A 24890-nucleotide genomic window follows, 5' to 3' on the forward strand; every position below is an offset into this window, starting at 1 on the left:
CTCTGGGCAGGGGAATCTTGAAGAACAGACTAATCACCCCTGCCTCCGGACACTATCTATCAGAATGTAAGCACAGGCTTATCAGTTATTAACTATTTGGAATGTAACTGCGGGCTTATTGATTATTGACTGTTTGAACACATAACACGTGAATGATGGGGTTATTGTAGTTGTATTTACCCTTCCTTTGTTTATGTAAGTCTCAAGGGAATTGGGGTAGTGGGTTTGGACACATGGGGTATAAAAGATTTTCACAAATGCTGGTCGGGGCCCTTGGCTAAGAGGAGACTCTGCCTTGGGCCCGCCGGTGTAATAAACTGCACTCCACTATCTGCATTGTCCTTCTGAGTGAGTCTGTTTCCCGGAAAGCGTGGCTATAACAATAGTAATGGATTATAACCTACAGTACTTCAATCCAGAGAGTTGGTAAGTTAAATGGGGAGAAGGAAAATATTTCTAACAAAATGATAATGGAAATATAGAATGAATAACAGAATCTGAAAAAAAAAGCATTTGCAAAATACCTGGTAATAAATTTTCAGGCAAGAATTATCAATGGATGTAGTCGGTGAAAGTAGGATGAGAAACAGCCTATTGATATAGGCTAAAAAGTAATTGTCCATAAGACACATTAATTGTAATAAAAAAAGAATGATTTTGCAGTGAAGAAACTTGGCAAATTAAAGTTAACATTGCTAATAAAGAGACAAATTAATCTTATGTGTCTCCCAATAGAGCTTCCCTGGTGGCTCAGTTGGTAAAGAATCTGCCTGCAACGCAGGAGACCTGGGCTTGATTCCTGGGTTGGGAAGATCCCCTGGAGAAGAGAATGGTGGCTACCCACTCCACTATTCTGGTCTGGAGAATTCCAGAGACTGTACAGTCCATGGGGTCACAAAGAGTTGGATACGATGGAGCAACTTTCATGACTGAGTGACTTTCATTTTGCCTCAACTGCATACTCTGAATTTAATTATGAGGAAGTGTCAGACAACTTCAAATTGAGACTGTAAATTCTATATTGCAGAATTTACAAAATAAATTGCCAGTTCTCTTCAAAAGTGTCAAGGTCATGAAACACCAAGAAAATTGAAGTCACTCAGTCATGTCTGACTCTCTGCAACCCCATGGACTGTAGCCTACAGGGATCCTCTGTCCACTGGATTTTCCAGGCAAGGGTACTGGAGTGGGTTGCCATTTCCTTCTCCAGGGAATCTTCCCAACCCAGGGATTGAACCCAGGTCTCTCACATTGCAAGCAGACACTACCATCTGAGCCACCTGGGAAGCCCTAGTAAATAACTGTTTCAGATCAAAGAAGACTAAAGAGGACTTCCCCCACCCCACCCCCACAGTCCAGTCATTAGGACTGCATGTGTCCAATACAGGGGGTTTGATCCCTAGTCTAAGATCCCATGTGCTATACAGTGCAGCAAAAGATTTTTTTAAATAATAAAAATAATACAATAAAACTAAAAGAGAAGATTAAGGAGAGTTAACTGCAACATATGATCCTGGATTGGATCTTTGTCCAGAAACAGGACAGTTAAGCCACACTGATGAAATCTGAACAAAAGTTGTAGATTAGTTATTAACTCTTAGTATAACTGAACATGAACTTATGCAAACTCTGGGAGATGGTGAGGGAGAGGGAGGCCTGGCATATTGCAGTCCATGGGGCCACAAAGAGTCAGACGTGACTGGGCGACTGAACAACTGTTGCAGGGAGGAAGCCAATTCTGACTTCATGTAGGAAACTGTTTCTTTGACTTGCTTTTATTATTATAATCATACTCAATGGCTTGCCTGGAAGACCCTGCCCCTCTGCTTGACTGTAAACTAAAGTGCCTTTTTTCAGCTCACAGAGAAATAGTTTGTCCCCGCCCACCTGTGAATAGAAGAGATTAACACACCCCTTCTGAAGGCTGAAGTTTCCCTTGGAGATGTTTTGCAAGATTGAAGACCCTTTCAGTTTACTTCCCCCCTGCATCTCCCTTTCTATTCTTTTGACTTTAGTTCCTCATTGCTTCCTTCTCTCTGATCTATAAAAGAACCTGGCATCCAGACCCCAGTAAGATGGTTATTTTGAGGTGCTAGCTTGCCACCTTCTTCTCCGTTGGTCTGCTCCCAGATTAAAGTCTCTTCCTTGCCTCAACACCTTGACTCTCGGATTCATTAGCCTATCTGTGGCGAGCAGAGCAAGCTTGGATCCAGTAACACAACAATATCAGTATCTATTAGTGTATCTCCTGGTTTTGATAGAGAAGCTGGGTTAAGAGTATTTGGGAATTCTATTTTTGCAACAGTTTAAGTATTTATTTTTATATTTTAGTATTTAAAATGAGAAGTTTTAAACATTTAGATGAACACTAGTTGTGCAGGGAATATGGAAAGTGTGAGCCTTTCAGTTTACCTTCATGGCACTCAGTAATTGACTCCAATGGCAAATACTGGACTCCAGTTCACTTGGGGGTGAATGGTGGTGTGGGGCTTTGTTAGGCCAGAAGTTTCAGAAGAAAAGGAAAGCACGTGTTTAAAAAAAAAAAGCCTAAAATGGAGTCATGTGTCCCATCAAACCAAGACTTAATTCCAGTTTAAATGTTTCTCAAGAAAATGTGCTCTTTAAATAATCAATCTGAAATTTCCTGCTTGGCACCAGTGAGGTAATCTGCATGATAAGACCCCAGCCATTCCATTTCCCTAAAAGATGTCCTGGCCTAAAACAATCCTTTCTTTTCTTTTGCTAATAACGTCCTTGCCCCACTTTCCTACTGCCCGCAAAAAACTTCCATTTTGTACCACCCTTTGGAGTAGCTGCTTGGTAGATGGGATAGTGCCGGATTCAGAAGTTGAATAAAGCCAATTAATCTTCACATTTGGCTGAATTACTTGTGTATGTGTGAGTGTGTTTAAGCACACATCTCGAAAAAGAAGGGTTTCAGGCAAAGAAGAAAAACTGATGTACGGAGAACCTAGCTTTTTAATGTTCAACGGTAGTTCTCACAATATATCTCTCAGAGAAGAATCAAGAGAAAGCAATCGTGAGGGATCAGGGCATTTTTAAAGGTTCATCGCCCAACTCTCCCGCACAGGCAAGGGTGGGAAAGAAGACTGGACATCATGCCCCATCCCGGTGTTACAAGGGAAGGCTGAGGTTATAATTACTGTCTGGGATCACAATCTGTCAGAGCACTGGAGTCACAGGCACCACCTCACAGCTACACACTTGGTGCTGAACAAATGGTCAGTATCACACAAATACAACCACATATTCGCTCTTAGGACACACAAGGACACAACCACACAATGAGACACCTCCACATCTTTATACACAGTCACAACCTCACACCCAATAAGGCACACACAGTCGCACAATCTGCTCACACTATGACACACAAAGTCACATACAGAATCTCGCATCCTCAGCCGCCAGCGCGCAAAAACCCAAGGCTCTCTGGACACGCCCCGTCCCCGCCCCAGAGTCCCGGACCCCTCACCTTCTGCCTTCCCTTGGTCGCGTCCGGGTCCCTGCGGAGCTAAGGATCTCGCCACGACTTCAAGAGAGACCTAACGCTGGGCCACTGTGGACTCTGGGAAACGTAGTCCAGAGCCAGTCCAGCCGCAGACAAGATGGCGTCCTCATACCTCACAGACTGGGCTTGGCCCGTTTGACACTGCCCTCGAAAGCCTTCAAAGAAAGGGGTTCCCTCTCCAAACCTTCCATCACGCCTGAACTTATCTTCCCCCAAGTCAGGATCACTCACTCTGAGAGCCTCATAATCACAGGAGGAGGTCGCCAAGTTGGCAGGGGGAAAGAGACGGAGAGACATTGAATGTCAACCAGCAAAGCCTTAAGGGAAATGTAGTCTAAGGCGGGGAAAGCGCCGTTGCTGTTGACAGAAGGTAATCAGATACCAGCCTGGGCTCGGCCACCGTGACCGTGCGGGCGGCGTCGCGAAGACTTCTGGGAGTGCTCGCTCGCCCTCGGAGTGCGCAGGCGCAGCGCACCGAGTGGACATTTTGGTCTTTGTCCGCGGGTCAGTCCGGCCCCTGGGTCCACGTGGCGCGAAAATAGGAGGTGGGATGTGGGCGTCTTGGGCCGATGGGGTCGGGGAGGTTGAAGGGAAGGATTCCGGATCTACTGGGGTGCGGTGTGAGAGTGTGGAGTGGGTTTAAGAGCTTCTGGCCTACAAGTAGGGTGGGGGTGGGGGCCTCTGGGGAGCGTTCGAGCGATGTGTGACCCTGAGTTTGACCGCAAATTTGACCGGATGTTTGAATTAGTTGAGGGAGAAACTGTGGGTACGGGATTGTATGGCTGCTTCTAAGAGAGAGATGTAGGAGACCAGCACTGAGAGAATAACATCCGAGCGGCACTTCCCTTGTCGAAAGTGCTGATGATTAACGGTGCCATCTGTCTGGAACATCTTATTTACTTGAAGATTGAAGGGCTATAAAAGCTAAGTGGTAAATAATTTTAAAATGGGCTTCGGTATAAAAGTGCGTTTCCTTTTAATTGGGTAGAAGGCAAATCACTGTGGTTTTTGTGTGTGTGTGTGTGTGTTTTAAACAGGTAAGAATATTTCAAAGGATATTTTTGTTAGGGGGAGCCTGCTTCAAATGGTCTCCAATGTCCTGATCTTTGGGGTACTTTAATAGGACTGCTGTTAAGTCTTAAGTAAATATCAGCGTTACGTTTTTAGAAGCAGTGTCCTATTGCGCAGAAGCCGAGAACTGGGGAGTCAAGGGTTTGAGGTTCTAGATTCGGCATTGTTATCCTCGTTTTTTTGAAAAAACTAATTCCTGGAATGTTTATCCATGAATCCGGACTAGTTAGGTATCCTGACTGCTAAATGCGTTTTCCCAGGTTATGGATTTTGTGAAGTAACAAAGGTACTTTTTCTAAGGATCTCCTCCAGTTATCCTTTTCGTATTTTAAATAATTGGGTACCAAATCAATAACTACAAATCAGTAGCCTTCAAATAGACAAACAACTGCCAGTTAGAAGGTGTGATAGAGAAAAACCATTATTTACAACAATGGTTTTTTAAAAATTGAGGAATAAGCTTAAGAAATGTGCAAAACTACCGGAAAAGAACTTTAAATTACTGCTGAAGGGCGTAATGTTAAGATAGGAACAAAAATAAACAGTGTTTTTCATGTTATCCCAATAAAAGTATCCACACATTTTTCTGGCGGGGGCGACCTAAATTAAGCTGATTCTGGACTTCATATGGAAAAATAGACAAGTTAGAATAGCCAGTAAAACTCAAAAAGAAAAGCAGTTGGGGTGTGGGGAAGTGGGAACCCAACAATAACATTTTACTTTTTTTTTTTTTTTTTGGCCACACTGCTCAGTTTTCAGGATGTTAGTTCCCCAACTAGGGTATGGATTGAACCCACACCCTGGGCAGTGAATGCTCTGAGTCCTAACTTCTGGACCACCAGGGAATTCCCCTGATGGCAGAACATTTTAAATCCTCAGAAATTAAAATAGTATTGGCATTAGCAGGAAGCAGGCTTATGCAGGGCAATTCAGCAGTATGTATAATAACTACTTTTCTTTTGACCTAGTTATTTTACAGACGGAAATTCATTCTGCAGATGTACCTGAATTTACATGAACTGATGCAGGTACAGTGTTTCACATAGGAAAAGATTAGGAACAATTCATGCCCATAGGAAAAGATTAGGAACAATTCATGCCCATCAGTAGGAGATTAAATTTGAAAAAGAATAGCTAGCTCTATGGGTATAACTGAATCTCTTTGCTGTTCACCTTTAACATGTCACTGATAATCCAACTGTACTCCAATATAAAATAACAATTAAAAAATACAGAAAGGGAGAAAAAATTCCTCAAATAGTACAGTTATTCTTACTGTTTCTGGTAAAAATTTCTGAAAGATTCAGATATGCAGATGCTCTTTTTAAATTTCTCTGTTTAAGCTTTTTTTTTTTTTTTTTTGACATTTCTTTTTATAACTGGAATGAGGAAGTTAGAATTCTTTGTTCAGGTTACACTCATCTTTAGCAACTCATCATTGCCTCCTTTATGAGATTTTGTTCTTTGATTTCCATGATGGTTATTTTCTCATGGTTAATTCAGCGCTTCTGATATTTTTTACAGATCCTAATTGTGACTTATTTTGGGTCAGACTACATCAGAAGTGATCTTCAAATTGCATAATAACATCAGGAGAGAAATATTGACCCACCACTAGTGATTGTATTTTCTCCTTTATGACCAAAATGTAATCTTCATGGTTTCATAATTTGCTCATTCCTTGATCATTTAATGAATGGTTTTAACATCAATAAATAATCTTTTAGCTGAATCAGCAGTAATTGCTTCAGGTTTGCAAAGTGATGATTTTCTAGTTTTTTCATTACTTTTACATTTATTTGGTTGCTACCTCAAATTGTATCAAATTTATCCTGGCTTTTTCTTCTTTAATCATCATTTTAAAGTTATACTCTTATAACTGTAGCTAGTTTTCTTTTTCTGATAGTCATATTATCACAGTTTTATTCAGTGGAACTTCCTTCTTGCTAACTCCTGTCTCATTTTAACTTGCCACCATTTAACTTTGAAAGCTTTTCCACTCCAGACCCACCTTATACCTTCCCTCCTAGACTTGGAATTGGCCATTTCTCCAAGGAGCTCTGGTTCCTTCTACTGGAAAATGGTATTTGAAACCAAGATCTGGGTGCTAGATGCTCTCTTTGCTGCAGAGGTAACATTGTTTCAAGGCCGTTTCATAGAATGAATAAACCCATTTTTAAAAATCATGAGTTCATATTAGTATTTCTAATTCAGTTTAAATGTTTCAGGATTTTTACCTCAGTACTTAGCTCCTAATTGTATTTTATGGTAAAAAAAATTTGGAACAGGTTAATACAAGTGTGGGCTTATTTGCTTTATTCTGCAGTTTCAAAATAACTGAAAATAGTTTCAAAATAACAATGTTGGTAGTGTAGTAACCATAAACATACTGTATATCCTGTGAAAATTTTCTTTGTAGCTCTTTTTGCCCTTCCACCGAGTACACCAAAGATGTAGAGTCAAAGTTCTCTGCTTTATTTTTTAATTTTTTATTTTTTTGATTTTTTTCTGTTTTAAAGTCATTTGAAATAAATCCTTGTTTTGAGGAATTACGTTAATTACCAAGTTAATGCACAGTTGAGTTCACGTGTTTCAGTTTGTTTCCAGTTTAGGGACTGCTTTTTAAGAAGTGAATTTGATTATATAAAAAAGTCGATAGTGCATTTCAACAAAAACTATATCTCATAGAGAGATCTCATTCTGCTCTCCTCTCCATCACATTCTTCTCTGTCCCAATTAAATGTAGTTTCTTTTTTTTGTTGTTGTTTATCTTTCAAGTAGATTTTGTATTTGTTAGGCCATTCGTGTATATTTCTTCTCTCCTGTCCCCCATCCTTATGTAAAAGATGCACTCTGTACATTCCTCTTTTTTGTCACTTCACAATATGTCCTGGAGATCTCCTTTCTTAATCATATATATGATTTTTAACTGCCTTGTGTGTGTGTACTATAGTTGATTCTGCTGTTGGATGTTTGGGTTGATCCTAATCTTTTGCTGTTACTAATTAATTGCAGTAATGTGTAATTTTTCATCTGTGTCATTTTGTACTTATGGAAGGTTCTCCTGCGTTGGCAGGAGGATTCTTGACCACTAGCACCACCTGGGAAGCCCCTTGATTATCTCTAAAGTAGATTGCTGCAAGTGGAATTGCATATAGGGCTAAGAACTGTAATTTCTTTTCAGCTATCTACAAGAACACTTCTCTTCCTAGAACCTTACCATCAGAGTGTAGTGTTGAATGTTTTATTTTTTTGCCAAAAGTATGAGTGGAAATTGATATCTCAATGTAGGTTTAATTTACATCTCTGTTATGGATGCGATTGAGTACTTTTAAAGGCCACATGTACTTATCTGGGAACTGTCCTTATCCTTTTCCTCGTTTTACTATAGAGTGCCTCTTTCTTCTAGGAACTGTTAAATTACATTAGAAAGGTTAGCCCTATGTGAGATGAGTTGCAGGATTTTTTCACGTTTTAAATTTGTGTTTTAATATTGTTCAGTGGTTGTTTCTTTTTAAAACTCATGTGGAATCAGGAAGTTGTTGTTTTTATGTTAGATTTATCAGTTAGTTAAAATGATATGTTAGTTAATTGGTCTTTTCATTTATGGTCATAGAAAGCCTTTATCACTCCAGGTTTCACCTTTACTTTCCAATCCTTACAAGGTTATAATTTTTATGGGTTTTCATATCCTAGCATATGATATTTAGGTATGCATCAGGTTTATATTTTTTTCCAGTAGGCTACCCAGTACTTCCAACACCATTTATTAATATTAAAAGACCTTAACTCTCCTATTTTAAGATTCTTTACTTTGATCATATACTAAATTCTCATGTATTTGGTCTGTTTCTGGACTTTATATTCTCATCCATCTTCCAGTGTGTATTCATGTACCCATATTTATCTTCTTAGTGTGTGAGCTTTATGATTTTGTTTTAATATCTAGTATAGTTGGTCTCTTATTGCTTATCTTTTTCAGTTTCTTAACTATTCTTGTTTATTTTTCTATGTGAACTTTAGAACTTTACACAGGAAACCTAGTTTCCTATGTAAACTAGGAAAAAGCTAATTGATATTGCATTAAATTTTGTAAAATAATTTTAGGGAAAGGGACTATAGTGTTGAATATTCCTGTCTGTGTACATGTTGTATGTTGTATATATGCTAGTTTCCTTTTGGGTCTTTTAGAGTGTTTTAAAATTTTCTTCATATAGATTTTAGAGACTTTTTTACTAAGTTTATTTTTAGGTCCTTTATCTATTATATTGCTGTTCCGAATGGAGTCTTTGTTGTGGTATATGTAAAGCTTGTTGCTTTCTATAAGTTAATTTTATTCCCTGCTTAACTTATTATTGTTTATAATTACATTTAAAAATGAGACATTGGGCATCCTTATCTTTATTTAGAATTTAATAGAAATGCCTTCAATGTTTTTGCATTAGATGAGATGTTGGCTTTTGTGGTCAGATGTAGATTATGATGACCTATTATGTGTAAATATTACCCTTCCTGCCTGGGTCTCTGGGGGTGTGAGTAGAAATAAAAAGTTTAAAACTGAGACCACTGCAATGCCTCATATACAACAACCAGGAAAGATCACATTAATCAAGGAAATAAAAATCTCTCTAAACTCTGATAACTGCAGTCTTTAAAACATCAAATGGAACAAAAATAAGATACCCATTCATATTCTGTTTTTCCATTTCCTCCTTTTGGGTGACCATTTTTTAACTCACTTTCTCCATTTATCTTTTGTGTTCTTTTCATAGCTTTTGTTTGCTTAAAGTTTTTGTCTTTTTCAAAAAATAATTTTGTTACATTTTTGTAATTTTCAGGTGAGTTTAATTGTTGGAAAATTTTGCTGTTCATTGCCACTGTTTTTCTTAAAGCATCCTTGTATAGACCACAAAGTATTTGCCATGTTTGTAGGAGGTAGATTTTCCTAGACAAGTACAAAAAAGGGAAACATAGCAGCATTCTGTGCTTCAAAGCTCTCCTGCCTCTTCTAGTGTTGAAAAGCAGAAGGCTTCTGCACCTTCTTTGGCTAGTTGACCCTAACTTGGTTGAGGCCGACCTCTATCTTTCTCTTTCTGTTTCCCATAAATCTTCATAGTAGTTGCCTTCCAGGATGATGCATTTACTTTCAGAGGTTTCTGAATCTGGGGTCACCCCACTCCCAAGTGCTTTTTAAGTCTGCTCTGCTCTGCTACCCCTGCAGTCTCTTTTGGTTTAATATAGGTTTTACTCTCATTGATTCTGTCTTAGAGTAAGACTTATTCTGTAAGGAAATATTAGCTGTGGATTTCTGAACTCGCTAAGTCCTTAGAATCTCCCTTAGCATTCCCAGTTCTTCCTAGGCTTTTTTGCAACTTCCTCTTTAGGCCCCCTGTGTGGGTTTTCCTTTGGTAGAGATAACATGGAGTTTGGGCTGGGTTTTTTTTTCTTTTTTTGTCATGAGTCTTGTTGATTACCACAGTTCTTACTCAGGGTGAATTCCTCATTCTGAGAACGAATCTTTCCTGGTTATTTCTGAGGTCTGCTATCTTAAGGAACTCTCACCATTATCTTAGTCTTTCTTGCTACACTGTCACACACTATTGTGCTTCCTGTACCACATCTGCTATTTTAGGTTTTGGGACCACACTTAGATATAATTTAGAGTTAAAATAAATTCTCACTACTACTTTCACTACAGATGTATGGATTAACTGCTTGCCCCTTACTCCCCTCTAACCATTAATCCACTTTTCTTGATATTTTGTATGGTTTTAAGGAAGAGTACTTAAAAGATTGAAACTAAGCAGTCACCTGACTCCTGTGAAATGTTTCCTTGTCTTCCTGACCATTGGTGTTCCTAGGATTCAATGCTCTTGACCATTCACACATTCCACCTGTCTTCAGCAGCAGTTACAGTCTGACAGCTGACAGATTCCCATTTCCATTCTAGGCTGTTCTGAGCTCCTCGTTTATGTATGCAGTTGCCTAATGGATGTATTTGCCTGCATGTTCCTTAGAAACCTGACACTCTGAATGTCCAGGAGATCAAACTTGATCTTCTTCCTGCAGGTTGTTCCTAGGCAACCCACACTCTCATGTTTATCTCTGTGTACATTACTATTTAAGTCAGTCTCTGAGCCTTCCATCTGCTGTACCCCAGTACAGGTTGGTGACTGCTTTTTCACCATGCATAGTAGATAGAGTGTATAAGTAGTAACTTGTATTTTTTAGGATTTTGCTTTTTTTTTTTAAATAATTTCAACTTTATAGAAAAGCTGCATGTACCCTTTCTAGAGAAGAGTGCAATGTACAGAGAAGTCCCATATACACTTCACCCAAATTCACCATTTACTTTTTAAATTGCCTTATTTTTCCTTCTCTAATTCTCCAGACGTGTAGTTTTTTTTGCACTATTTGAGACTAAGTTGTATACTGCTCCCTTTATCTGTAAATACTTCAGCATAAATTTTCTAAGAACAAGGATATTCTTTTTTTTAAGGATATTCTTATACATCATCATAGTACAGTAATCAAAATCAGAAAACATACTATCAATACTATTAATTCAAATCTATATTCAAATTTTGTCTATTGTCCCAATAATGTTCGTAACTTTTTTTGTTTGTTTTGAATGTGTGGGTGACATATTTACAGGACATTTTTTATATATAGTTTCATTTAGAGTATATTGCAATCAAATATTAGGAATCCAGGAACACTTTTTCAGTTTTTGTTCCTAAATACTGTCAAGAACAACTTTATCCATGTGACTTAGTGTGATAGGCATATGTTGTTCTAGATAATGAATATTAAATTTCATCCAAGAGTAAGGGTCACAGTTAAAATCATACTTAGGAACCTACATAGGAGTGTGGTGCTAGAGAACAGTAGCAGCCAGTCAATGTAAGATGTGAACAACTTTTCCTATGTAAGTCAAATTCTCAAAATAAATTCCCCCTCTCTTCCTCCATTTTTGGGTGTGTGGAGCCTTAAATGGTTTAATGAGTATATGGCTTTGAAATTCTGGATCCAGATAGTACCTGTGCTCATATAGTTGTATGTGCTTTAATCTCTTAAGGCAAAAAGTTATTACTTTATTCTTTTTCACAGGGTCACTTCCTTGTGCATTCCTGGAGATTGCACCGTCCTCATCCTTCAGAAGGTTCGGGAGGCCCCAGGGCTCAGCCAAGTTCTAGGAGAGAACTTTGGCTCCAGCATTAACATTCTAGTGCTGTGTCATTTCCCCAGTAGCAGGTTGTGGACTGATCAGGCTGGATGTGATCCTCTGTTGAAGCACGAAGACGAACTCTGGATGGTGGAGAAAGAAGTGGAAAGGAAGTTTGTTCAGGTGAGTGCATCACAGTCGGGCACATCACAGTTGTTCAGTCAGCACTGCCACCTCTGAAAAGCTTTCTTACCAACCCTAATCTTAGAGTAAGTCTTTAGAAACCTGAAGGACATTTCCAGTCATCATTTTTTCTTTCCGTAGTCTGTGCCTTTAATCAGGTTCTAGAAGAGTAGGTGCCCTTATTTTTATTCTGCATGTCAGCACTTCACACTTCATTCCCTCTGCCTCTCTGTGATTGTTCTGTCTTCCATGATACCCTCAGTCTCATATCTCTTGGTGTGTGTATGCTCCTTTCCTTGTGTGTTGTCTTTTAATATCTTAGGTTTACATATTATCTGATATTTAGGTTCCTTTTTATTACTTACCAATTTCTCTCATTTTTTCAGTCGTTAAATGCTTCAGCATCATATTTTACATCTGTAATCACACTTCCTGTTGTCTTATCCAGTTCCCCCATTATGCATCAGTAAACTCCTGCCTCCTTCCCTTCTGCCCCCATGTACCTCTTTTCAGAAGTTTTTGCTGTAGCAATCAGTTCTGCTTTTTTGCTATGTGTGTGTGTATAGATGAATGGATGGCTGAGTCTGTATTTATTTTTTTATATAATACATGAATTTGTAAAAAAATTTTGAACATCAGTGAAAACATCTGACCCTCGGTCCTGTAGTTCTTTTTCAAAGCTGCAGTCACTTAAGAGTTTCACATGGATTCTTCTTGAGGCAGTCTGTGAATAAACAAGCATATATTAATGTATCTGTGGTGCAAATACAAATATATATAAGCACTCAGTCTTTTCATTTAAATGGTGGTATGTATTCTATTGTGTACATAGTTTTCTTCTTTTCTCCATCAACACTTAATTTGTTTAACCTGTCTCTGATGGACATTTAGGTTGTTTCCAGACTTGTGTGAGTGAAGATGCAAGTGAATATACTTGTTTATATTGCTTTGCAGAGATGTGCAGATACAGTTACATCCTAATTTACTCTTAAGTAGAAATGCTGGGTCAAAGTTAAGTTTATTTATAGATTTGATAGAAATAGGCACATTGTTCTCAGAAGAAGTAAACCAACTTACATGTCTACCAACATGGTATATTGATATATTCAATAAGTATTTCCTGCATGATTTGTATTTAGCACCATTTCAGGTACTAGGGAAATGTTATGATCCAAGCAGTCAAAAATTCCTCCCTCTTGAGGCCTACATTCTAATTGGGGAAGACAGACTATGAGTAAATAGGTAAACAGTGTATTCTATCAGATGGTGGTGAGTCCTGTGAAGAAGAATAAAGCAAGGAAAACTGGCATAGTGAGAGCCAGTTGGGGGTTATAATTTTAAATAAGTTGGTCAGGGAAAGGTCTCATTAAGAGAGTAACATTTAAGAGTATGAGAGTGCAGTATGCAGTATTTGGTGGAAGAGCATTCAGCCAAAAGGAACAAAAAGTCTTAAAAACCCTGAGGCTTGTGCTTCCTCTTAAAGAAATAATGATGAGGGCAGTGGACTTGAGCAGAGTGACAAAGGGTTTGGTTAGGTAACAGGCCAAATCATAGACTTTGGCCTTTATTCTGAGTGATTTGAAAGGCCATCAAAGGTTTTTGAGGTGAGGAGTGAAAAGATCAGAATTAAATTTGAGCTGCTATAAAGAAAATACGGTATAGGGGGCCAAGGCTAGGAGATTAATGGGAGTGATCACTACTGCAGTGATCTAGGTAATAGTTGTACTTAGTGACAAGTGGTCAGATTTTTAAGATGCTTTAAAGGAATAGTTGAAGGATTGACTGATTTTATGTTGGATATGAGAGAAAGAAGTCACTGATGACTTAACTAGATAAGGATGAGACAAGAAGACTTCAGGAATTTTGAGAGACCGATCAGGGATTTTCTTATGGACTTGTTAATTGTGTCCTGTCTACTGATTCATCATCTAAGTGCATATTCAGGTAGGCAGTCAGGAATCTAGGGAGCTGGAAAGTCAGGAATTTAGGGAACCTAGAAAGTTGAGAAGACTTACGTTCTGCTGTACTAACAAGCTGCTTTAATCAGTGGTGGTGTCTGCATTTCCTTGCTCAGTTCTACTTCTCTTACCACTCAGAGATGCCATTGTGTCCAAGTCTTCTGCATCCAGCCTGCATTCCTAGATTCTGTTGTTAGAAACTAGGAGGTGGTGATGTGACCCCCTGAGACTGTGCCTTTTGTTTTTGGAGAGTGTTGTGCATAAGAGCTCTTCCTAAAAACAGCAGTGACAGCTGCCTACACATATTCTTCCTAGTAGGACATTAGAATTATAGCTGTTTCCTACTTTTACCAGCAATGCAGTTTTCCCTTTTTCTCTTTTTCTTTCTCCTTCTCAGACAGAAAGTGAGCAGAGATGTCTTTTTGGTTTTTTTGGCTGTACTGTGAGGCTTGTGGGACCTTAGCTCCCCAGCCAGGGATTGAACCTGGGCACTTGGCAGCGACAGGGAGGAGTCCTAACCAGTGGATCATCAGGGAAATGCCAACATGTCTTTATTTTACCATTTTAGAGCAAAGGATCTACTTATGTTTGAGTCATCCTTCTAGGAGTACTTTCCAGTTTCAGCTTTATTGGTGCTTTTGTTGCTTTATCTGTCAAAGTATTTCCCCATCTTTTGCTTTTTTCTCCTCCTTCTACCTTCTTATTGGACATGTCTTCTGGAACTCTGCATTCTGCCTTTCCTCTTTCTGTTTATAAATTAATTCTCAGAAATGACTCATTCATTCTGAAGTTAGAAGTAAAGTGAAGTCGCTCAGTTGTGTCAACTCTTTGCGACCCCATGGACTGTAGCCTACCAGGCTTCTCCATCCATGGGATTTTCCATGCAAGAGTACTGGAGTGGGTTGCCATTTCCTTCTCCAGGGGATCTTCCCAACCTGGGGATTGAACCCGGGTCTTCCACGTTGTAGGGCAGACACTTTACCATCTGAGCCACCAGGGAAGTCCCAAGCTTTCTATAAATATCAATCTTTATTTTTGCACCTCTAGCCTTTCTGTCTTGCCCACCATAATTTTACCTATTTACAGGGTAAACAACTATCCAATTGACTTCATTTTCATTGTGTTAGACAGAGATTTTAGCTCATTATTTCAGGTCCAGATGTCACATCAAATTAGGTCTGGATTATTTCCTTTCTCATGGTCCTTGTGACATAGTCAAACCTTTTAAAAGATACAGTTTAATTAGGAGAGGACATATTAACCCTGTGAGTATAATGTGAACATATTTTCTTCTTTCTATAAAATTATTTGAATCTTGGCCTTTGAGCTTATTTAAACTCGTTACTTAATTCCTCTTTTATTGATCTCCCATCTTATTGTCCATTCTACTTCACATTTTGCACAGAAATTCCAAAGTCCTCAGTAAACATCTTACATGTGTTTTACTTTTATGTGTGGAATCTATCATGTGGAATCTACCTGTTGAAAGGAAGGCCAATATTTTATTTTTTCTGTCTGAAATTTTGATTACACATGCAGTAACTTGTTAAATAATCTGATTTTTTGTATAAGGATTTTTTTAGACCTGTTCTTAACATCTTCAAACAGTAAAAACATTGAAAGAACAGTACATTGATCTACTGTATACCCACCACATAAACTCAATAATACGTATTTTGCCATGTTTGATACATCTGTTTCCTAGTACATGAATATTGTGTGCATTGAAATAGCATGACATTTAACTACTAAAGAATGAAGTATGCATTTTCTAAAAATAATGTTATGTGGGGGGGCCCACATAACAAAAATACTATTATCATACCTTCATCAGTTCAGCTCAGTCGTTCAGTCGTGTCCGTCTCTTTATGACCCTATGAACTGCAGCACACCAGGCCTCCCTGCCCATCACCGACTCCTGGAGTTTACCCAAACCCATGTCCATTGTGATACCATCCAACCGTCTCATCCTCAGTCGTCCCCTTCTCCTCCCACCTTCAATCTTTCCCAGCATCAGGGTCTTTTCAAATGAGTCAGTTCTTCGCATCAGGTGGCCAAAGTATTGGAGTTTCAACTTCAACGTCAGTCCTACCAATGAACACCCATGGCTGATCTCCTTTAGGATGGACTGGTTGGATCTCCTTGCAGTGCAAGGGACTCTCAAGAGTCTTCTCCATCACCACAGTTCAAAAGCATCAGTTCTTCAGTGCTCAGTCTTCTTTATAGTCCAACTCTCACATTAATACATGACCACTGGAAAAACTGTACCCTTGATTAGACGGACCTTTGTTGACAAAGTAATGTCTCTGCTTTTTAATATGCTGTCTAGGTTGGTCATAACTTTCCTTCCAAGGAGTAAGCATCTTTTAACTTCATGGCTCCAGTCACCATCTGCAGTGATTTTGGAGCCCCCAAAAATAAAGTCTTCCACTGTTTCCGCATATCTTAGATGATTAATATTATGTAATAATATTTAGATTTCCCCAGTTGCCTCCAAAATACCTTGTATAGCATTTTTTGTCTTTAATGCCAGAATCCAGTCAAGGTTTAAATGTTGGATCTGGTTATTGTCTTTTTAATCTTTAAATGGTAAAGATTTATTTCCCCCTTGATTTTGCCCCCTGTATTTAAAAAAATACTTAACTGTCAGCCATCCAAAGAAAAAAAGAGTACAGACAGCCATTACTGCAATCCAGCATCTCAGATTATAGTTAGTATATTGACTTAGCTATGCAGAAATTTGGGTTTAAAAATACTTCATATGAAACACTTATTTTAAGAAAAGTGAAGCGTGATTGTGATGGAAGTTAAGGGAAAGATGTTTAGAAGTACAGGACAAGATTGGAGAAGTCTTTAGGAGCCTCTTACTGGAGCTGCTTCTAGGAGGTTCCATACATTATAAAAAGCCTAAGATATAGGATGGGGTTGGGTTAAACCAAGGGACATAAGGAACATAATATGCCTAATTCTGACTCATGATTGCATACCTAACACGCTTGGTAGGTTTTTTCTCAGGGCCTCTGAACTTAACCATTACTTAGAATGCTCTTCCTCCACGTTATCTATAAGGATCACTCTCTTTCTTCCTTCATGTCTTGAACTTAACCTTCTCAGAAGCTGTTCTGTCTGAAACTGAAACTCTTTATCCATTCCCTGGTTTTTTCCCATAGCAGTTAAAACTTGTTAACAAACCTTTTCTTTTATTTTTTTTCTGTCCACTAGAATGTAAACTTGATAGGTGCAGAAAGTTTTGTCAGTTTTGTTCAATGCTTTTTATCCTTGGAGCTTAGAACTGTTCCAGACTCACAGAAAGAAGGTAGAAGAAGGTATTTGTTGAATGAATAATGAGATGTGTTTTGAGCATCAATTCTCAAACTTTTTGGTCTTAGGAACTCTTCACATTTTTTTTTTTGTAATTAAAAAGACAGCTTTATTGAGATGTAATTCAGATAACATAAAATCTACCCTTTTGGGGATGTACAATTCAGTGTTTTGTAGTATATTCACAAAGTTGTGTAATCATCACCATTACCACATTTTCTTCAGAATGTAACCCATTACCCATGAGCAGTAACATTTATAGTCAGTCCTAAAACTTGAGGGCCTCCAAAGGAGGTTTATTATGTGGACTTTTATGATGTTTATTTAATGTAAAACTGAGAAACTTTTGAAAACATTTATTAATTTTTTAAAAAAACTCAAATAATAATCTCATTACATATAAACTTAAATTATAATTCTTTTTTTTTTTTTTTATTTCTTTTAGTCAATCCTGTCTTAAATTATAATTCTTAAGTAACTATTTTCCAAAATAAAAGTTTAGTGAGAAGAGTGGCATTGTTTTGCATGTTTGTGGAGCAGTGTTTTAATAGCCTTTTCAGATAATTGTGAATATTCGTTGGTACTATACTAACACTTTATAAGTGGTAATTTTTCAAGATTAGCCATAATGTGAAATTTGAAATTATATCAGATTTTTCTGTTCTCTTACACAATATCCATTTATCTTAAACTTTGAATGGATTTCTGACCCATGCATGATTTTGTAACATCATACATTGTGTGCTTAGTTGCTCAGTTGTGTCTGACTCTTTGTGATCCCATGGACTGTAGCCCACCCGGCTCCTCCGTCCATGGGGATTCTCCAGGCAAGAATACTGGAATGGGCTGCCATACCTTCCTCCAGGGGATCATCCCAACCTGGGGACTGAACTCAGGTCTCCCACATTGCAGGAAGATTCTTTACCCTCTGAGCTACCAGGGAAACCCATCATGCACTGGCCAGTTGAACTGCAGCTCTTTCAGGTGTTGACATGGGGGCCTTCCTGAGTGGCTCAGTTGGTAAAGAACCTGTTTGCCAATGCAGGAGACACAAGAGAACACCTGTTCAATCCCTGGTTTGGGAAGATCCTCTGGAGAAGGAAATGGCAACTTGCTCCCATATGCTCGCCTGGAAGATTCCATGGACAGAGGAGTCTGGTGGGCTACAGTCCATGGGGTTGCAAAGAGTCAGACACGACTGAACACACAAATGTTGACATAACTCACACAATATCAAAATGTCATATTTTGTTAACATTACCAGTCTCATTAGAAAAGTCTTTGGAAGTTTCAATCACATGGTGGAGGAAACACGTTTTCCAAAATCCTAATTTTTACTTTTGTTCGAAAACTTGAATTCTGTCATTGGCAGCATATACAATCAGTTATTTTCCTTGAGGTGATTCTCTTACTTTTTTGTCTGAACAAAGTTCCTGCCAAACAATGCCCAAGTCTTAATAACCATAGCTTGTAAGGCATTTATTAGTTTAAAGCAAATTAATGGTGCAGCATGAAGTAAAGTAAAAAATGGTGCTTCATGAGTAAAGTGGCTAATTAGCTCACAACTTAATTTGTTTGCCCAGGTGCTTTCCTTTGAGACAACTGTCATCCTCTTGTGTACAACAGAACTATACATGTATATGTATAAAATTAATATTTCTTTAAATGTATAGTTTTTGCTTTTCATGGATTTGATACTCACTATACTTTTTGTTTGCTTAATTTTCCTATACTTAAGCACAGATTTCCTTGGACTTTCTCCAGAACAGTTCAAAGCTCTCTCAGTACTAGTTTCCACATTGTTACATGCATTGGGAAATCTCCATTTTTCCCTTTGGAGACAATAAGTCTAGAATTCTTGTCCTCTTACTTCAGTGTAGACCAGGCTGTACTCTGACCTGATAGTCCTCTCTTACCTTGTAGCTTTTCATCACCATTAACATAGAAATTATTTCATTTTTCCCCCTCTGTACATCCCCTCATTTTTGGATTCTATATCTGTTACCATCTCTGTGTACTTACTAATTTTGGTGGAACACATCTTCTAATAGCCTCCTGGGAGAAAAGGTGTCTTTTGGGCATTTGCATATCTGAAAAATGCTTGTACTTGACTATCTCATTAGATTGATAGTCTAAGCTTAATTTTTTTTTTTTTTTTTAAGCTTAAACTTTTTTCAGTCAGAATTCTGTCTTCTAGCTTCCTGTCTTTCTATTGGGAAATTTTATTCTCTTTTCTTTGAATGATGCATGTTCTTTCTTTTGAAAACATTTTTCGCCTCCTTGCTGTTTTGAAATGTCCCAGTAATGTGTCTAGGTATTCATCTTTCATTCTTCATTGTGCAGGGTACCAAGTGCACCTTTTAAGACGTCTGGAGAGTCATGACTTACAGGAGAGGGCATTTTTTTGCTCTTTGACTATTTCCTCTAAACCAGTTTCCCCCTTTCATTTTCTGGAACTTCTTTTACTCAGCTATTTTATCACTTTGGTTTATCCTCCAATGTGTCTTCTTACAACTTCTATCAGGAAATGACAGTTGTCACCAATGCTTATATGTCATTGATCAAACAAGTGACCTGGCCACGCCTGAGTTTGCTAGAGTGAAGTAGTGCAATCCTTCTGCACTATGGAAACCCTGTTATTGGTGAATGGTAATACAATTTCCATTACCTTACCTCTCACCCCACCCCATTGTCCCCAGTCTTACTTTTTAAGGGACCTTTTTCTGTTTCTTGCTTCCAGAATCCTGTTATTGTTTCACTGATAAAATTTCTTCTCGTAACTGTCTGTGATTGGTTTCAGGGTTTTGTTGTTTGCTGTGCCTTACCTTTATTTCCTTAGAGTTTCTTTCTTTCAGTGTTGATCTTTCATGTTAGTGGGGTTCCTCTACTGTGTGTGGAGTATTGGCTACACAGTCATGTTTAAGAGTGATTCACTAAAAGGTAAGCTCTTTTGTGCCTGGGTGCTTCTAGTCAACTGGTAGGCTTCAGTGGATAAAGAGTAGAGCATAGAATGCCTCATGGACTTTGGGGTCTCCTTCTGAGTTATACAGTCATACTCTCATGGTCAGATGTGGCCAGGTCCTTTGTTTCACCAGAAAAAAACGACCACAAATAAGTATCATCTTAGATGGGAGGCATCCTATTTAAGTTTTTCACTGGCCTTTTAGTTTGTCCAGAAAAGGGTCTTTTCATATCCTGCTCAAAGTTTCCAACACTTTTGGCATCGACTACAGAATGGAGCTGGGGTCTCACCATATTACATATACATCCCATTGCTTTCAATATAGCACCTGTCATTTCATTTGTTGAGTGTCCCTGAGACTGGGGCTTCTGTGATTAAATTCCTGCAAAGAATAACTTTGATTTTGTGAAAGGAGTGGTCCTTTGTCCTCATGACTGACAGTAAGGAGCCAGCTGCAACTTAAACAATTTTTATTTTTTCAGCGAATATCATTCCTTCTTTTGAGGCACTTAAAATTTCTCTTCATTTCCTGAGTCTTTATGATATTTTGTGGCACAGGTTTGCTTGCTTGACATCAGTGTCCTCTTCTGCAGTGCCTTTACGTTATTTGAACTTCTTTAGCTCTTCTGTCTGTTGAAAATCTCCCATGTACTTTATGTTATTGAAAAAAAAAATGTTAATACCTGTGTGTATTGATGTTGCCTGTCCTTGATGTTCTTTCTTGTCCTTTGAGTGGAATTTTAGAAGGAAGCAGTTGGCTTTTCTGTTCCCTTTTTCAGAATCCCTGGTAGACTTTCTCAATTTTATGTGGTTATCTTTTTATCCTATTTGTTAATCCCTCATTTTTTGGTATTTTCAATTTGCTGGATTATGAAATTAGGTTATTTTTCAAGAGTTTTCTGAGCTGTTTATACACATGTGAATGTTTAATTTTCAACCAGGAGTCCTATTCAAGGGTTTCCATCTCAGAATTTAGTTGAAGACACTGATCATGAGGATTCTTTCATACTTTGAGCTAGTTCATCCCTCAAAGCACAATCTGAAATTTCATTACTAATGGAAAAATTCATAAATAATGGTAACATAAAGCTAACATTTATGGGTGCTTACCATGTGCCAGCCACAGTTCTAAGCGCATTATACATTGACTCCTTTAAATGATGATTCTTTGTACTCCATTTTATTTAGAAGAAGCTTGAGAAGATGATGAACAGATAGATTGGCAACAAGACTTGGGAGACAAGTTGCATCCAGCTTCAATAAAGTACAGACTGAGAAAAAAAGCAGTGACTAAGAAAATTGGAAAAGTGCTTCCTCTGATATCAGACTATCTTTTAAGGCAACAACTTTTTCAACCTAGAGTTTGAAACACAGTTTAGACTTAGTTTTGTAAGAAAGAATCGTCAATTTAAATAGTGTGGAAATCTGCCACAGCTTACTCCTTGTAGTAATAACCCTTTTTGTAAAAGGGTATAAAATCAGTGTGGAAATGCCTTCACTAAAAATTTGAACCCCACATGATGTCAGAGCATTCATACTGGAGAGAAAACCTATGAATTTACTGAATTTTGGAAAACTTTCATTCGTATGTTGCACCTCATTCAATGTTGAAGTCAGGCTGGAGAGAAATCCTGTGCTTCTAAAGAATATTGAAAAGCCTTTAGCTAGATCTCATTGAGCAGAAGAAAATTCATACTGGAGAGAAGTCAGTGAAGGTTATAAATCTTCACTGAACATTTTAGAAAATTTAGAGTTGGAGAGAAAGCTCTAAATATACTGATTATGATAAAGTTTTCTCTTGAACCTTATCTCTTACTCTACATTTGAAAGGTCATAACAGAGAAGTCCAGCACATGTAAGAAATGTGGAAATACCTTCAGCTAAAAGTAAATTTTCATTTGTCAGGAAATTCATACAGGAAAGAAACCTTGTGAATGTGGGAAAGCTTCCATTCAGATGTCACACCCCAGTCAGCAGAAAATTTGTAGGGGGGAAAACCCCTTTGCCTGTAAGGTATGTGGGAAAATCTTCAGCCACAAATCAACTCTTACTGAGCATGAGCATTTTCATAATAGAGAGAAACCTTTTGAATGTAATGAATGTGGAAAAGCATTCAGCCAAAAGCAGTATGTCATTAAACATCAGAACACCCATACTGGAGAGAAGCTTTTTGAATGTAATGAATGTGGGAAATCCTTCAGCCAGAAGGAAAACCTTCTTACCCATCAGAAAATTCACACTGGAGAAAAACCTTTTGAGTGTAAGGACTGTGGGAAAGCTTTCATTCAGAAGTCAAACCTCATCAGACACCAGAGAACTCACACAGGAGAGAAGCCCTTTATATGTAAGGAGTGTGGGAAAACCTTCAGTGGCAAATCAAACCTTACTGAGCATGAGAAAATTCATATCGGAGAGAAACCCTTCAAGTGTAATGAATGTGGAACAGCTTTTGGTCAGAAGAAGTACCTCATAAAACATCAAAATATTCACACTGGAGAGAAACCTTATGAATGTAATGAATGTGGAAAAGCCTTCTCTCAGCGAACATCACTTATTGTACATGTGAGAATTCATTCAGGTGATAAGCCTTATGAATGCAATGTATGTGGAAAAGCCTTCTCTCAAAGTTCATCTCTCACTGTACATGTGAGAAGCCATACAGGTGAGAAACCCTATGGTTGTAATGAGTGTGGGAAAGCTTTCTCTCAGTTCTCAACCCTTGCTCTACATTTGAGAATACACACAGGTAAGAAGCCTTATCAGTGTAGTGAATGTGGGAAAGCTTTCAGCCAGAAGTCACACCACATTAGACACCAGAAAATTCATACCCATTAAAACCCTGTGGATATCATGAAACGTGTTCATCAGGAATTCACACCTTATAACACATCAGAAATAATCATTCTGAAGGAAGGCATCACAAATGAGGGAAGCAAAAGCTAAAAACTTAACGGACACCAGAGAATTCATCTTGAAGAGAAGGACATTTGTATGATTAAAATCCTGTATCCAATAAAAAACATACTGCAAAGGTAATGCTGAAAACTTTATGATTGCCATCTGCATGAATCTGGAGATCTTCACCAGTGTAATAAAAAAAAAAAAAACAACAACTATAAGTATTAGAAAGAAAGAGACTTCTATGGTATTGATTTAGCAGAACAGAAGAGATTCTGGAAAAGCCTATGCATTTATTAGAATTTTTAATATAGAAAAGGCATCAGGAGCTGAGAAGCTAATGGGACTATTTTAAAAAGTGCTTTGGAGGTAATTTGTTCTCTAAGGTGGGGGAGGGGGGAGAGAATAGAACATGAACTATACACAAAGGTAAGGGGATTGGGCTAAAAGCAGAAGTATGAAAAAGCTATATAGTAAAATGGTTATGACCTTGGGAATGGGAAACATTCCTTATGGCAAATTGAAAAATATCTAGCAATTCTACTCTGAGTTTGTATGCTCAGGAAATTATGTACCAGACTATTTACTGTAGCATGATTTGTAGTACTCATTAATTGGAAACAACTTAAATGCCCATCAGGAACAAAATGGGAAATACTTACAATGGAATACTGTATATCTGTAAAGTGTAATAAATGAGATCTATATGTATTAGAAAGATCTCAAAAGTCATGTTGAGGGGGACAGATAAAGTTGCAGATTGACAGATAATATGATGACATTTTTGTAAATTTGAATTAAAACTTCCTCACAGGATTTCAGTGCTATATATTGGTAATGGATACATATATGTATGTATGTTTTTTAAGTGTTTTTGAAATGGGTTGGAAGGATACAGACCAAACTCTTGATAGTGGTTGCCTGTGAAGAGTGGAGAAGGGAAGGGAATGCGTGTGGGGGAGGGGTTGTTAGAGGGGGACTTCAGTTTTATATATAAACATCAATTTCTCTTAAAAAAGACTGCAGAAAATATATTGAAATACTGGTTAATTCTGGATTGTGGTATATGGATATCTTGTCTTATTTTTTGTACTTTCCTGTATTTTTAAATTTTCTCAAAATTAGTAAGAATGGGGGTGAGGATGGGAACACTGTACCTATAGAAATCATGTTCTAATGGATTCATTCCCAATCAACTACTAAACTTTTTATAGGAGATATTTCTAAAGTTTTATGAATGAATGGATGGACTTGCTCTCTATGTAGTAGGAAATTATCTATTTTATTAAAATTAAAACTGACAGTATAATCCAAATGTTTTAATTTATTTATATCTTCATGTTTCTGACACTATTTTGTGACATATCATTTGAGCTTAGGAAGTTTTAAGAACATTTAGTTAAATAAAGATAAACATAGACTTCATATAATTTGTCTTTTTCAGATAAACTGGCTTTGGAATGACCATTTTACTGTCTTGTACATTTCTGTGGGAACAGCATATGCGTTAACAGGAAAGTTTTTGATTATTTGATTTTTAAAAAGAGAAAACCATTCAGCATCCCAGAACATCCACAATTTGAGTTAAAAGTCAACACTTGGATCTCAGTCTTAATCTGCAGATTATTTCATTCTTCCCCTACTTTAACAAACACACCTTTTTTTGTTTTCTCCAGCTTTTTTGTTGTTGTTTTCTCCAGCTCTTCTGAGGTATAACTGACAAAATTGTAAGATATTTGAAGCATACAACATGATGATTTGGTAGACATTGTGAAGGGATTCTCCCCATTGAGTTACTGC

At 37.8% G+C, this 24890-nt stretch overlaps 2 protein-coding genes across 4 annotated transcripts in view; one reads left to right on the top strand and one right to left on the bottom strand.

Annotated features, from left to right (window-relative positions):
- Nucleotides 1–3915, bottom strand: part of ZNF565 (zinc finger protein 565) — a 36298-nt gene extending 32383 nt beyond the window's left edge. The window contains exon 1 of the mRNA XM_043893233.1: nt 3497–3915. The gene's annotated coding sequence lies outside the window, so the exon portion shown is untranslated. The remainder of the gene's footprint in view (nt 1–3496) is intronic.
- ZNF146 (zinc finger protein 146) lies at nt 3913–24405 on the top strand. 3 transcript variants are annotated; one of them, XM_043893748.1, is made up of 3 exons: nt 3913–4077; nt 11714–11951; nt 21381–24405. In XM_043893748.1, exon 3 carries the CDS (start codon nt 22149–22151, stop codon nt 23025–23027), a length of 879 nt encoding a protein of 292 aa, XP_043749683.1. In that variant the 5' UTR covers nt 3913–4077; nt 11714–11951; nt 21381–22148; the 3' UTR covers nt 23028–24405. The 3 variants fall into 3 exon arrangements, with proteins under 3 accessions (XP_043749683.1, XP_043749690.1, XP_043749701.1); XM_043893755.1 differs by lacking the exon at nt 3913–4077 and adding an exon at nt 4210–4463; XM_043893766.1 differs by lacking the exon at nt 3913–4077 and adding an exon at nt 4524–5631.
- The last annotated feature ends 485 nt before the right edge of the window (nt 24406–24890 follow it).

This window comes from Cervus elaphus, chromosome 4 (genome assembly GCF_910594005.1).
Source record: "Cervus elaphus chromosome 4, mCerEla1.1, whole genome shotgun sequence".
NCBI classification, from domain to species: Eukaryota; Metazoa; Chordata; class Mammalia; order Artiodactyla; family Cervidae; genus Cervus; species Cervus elaphus.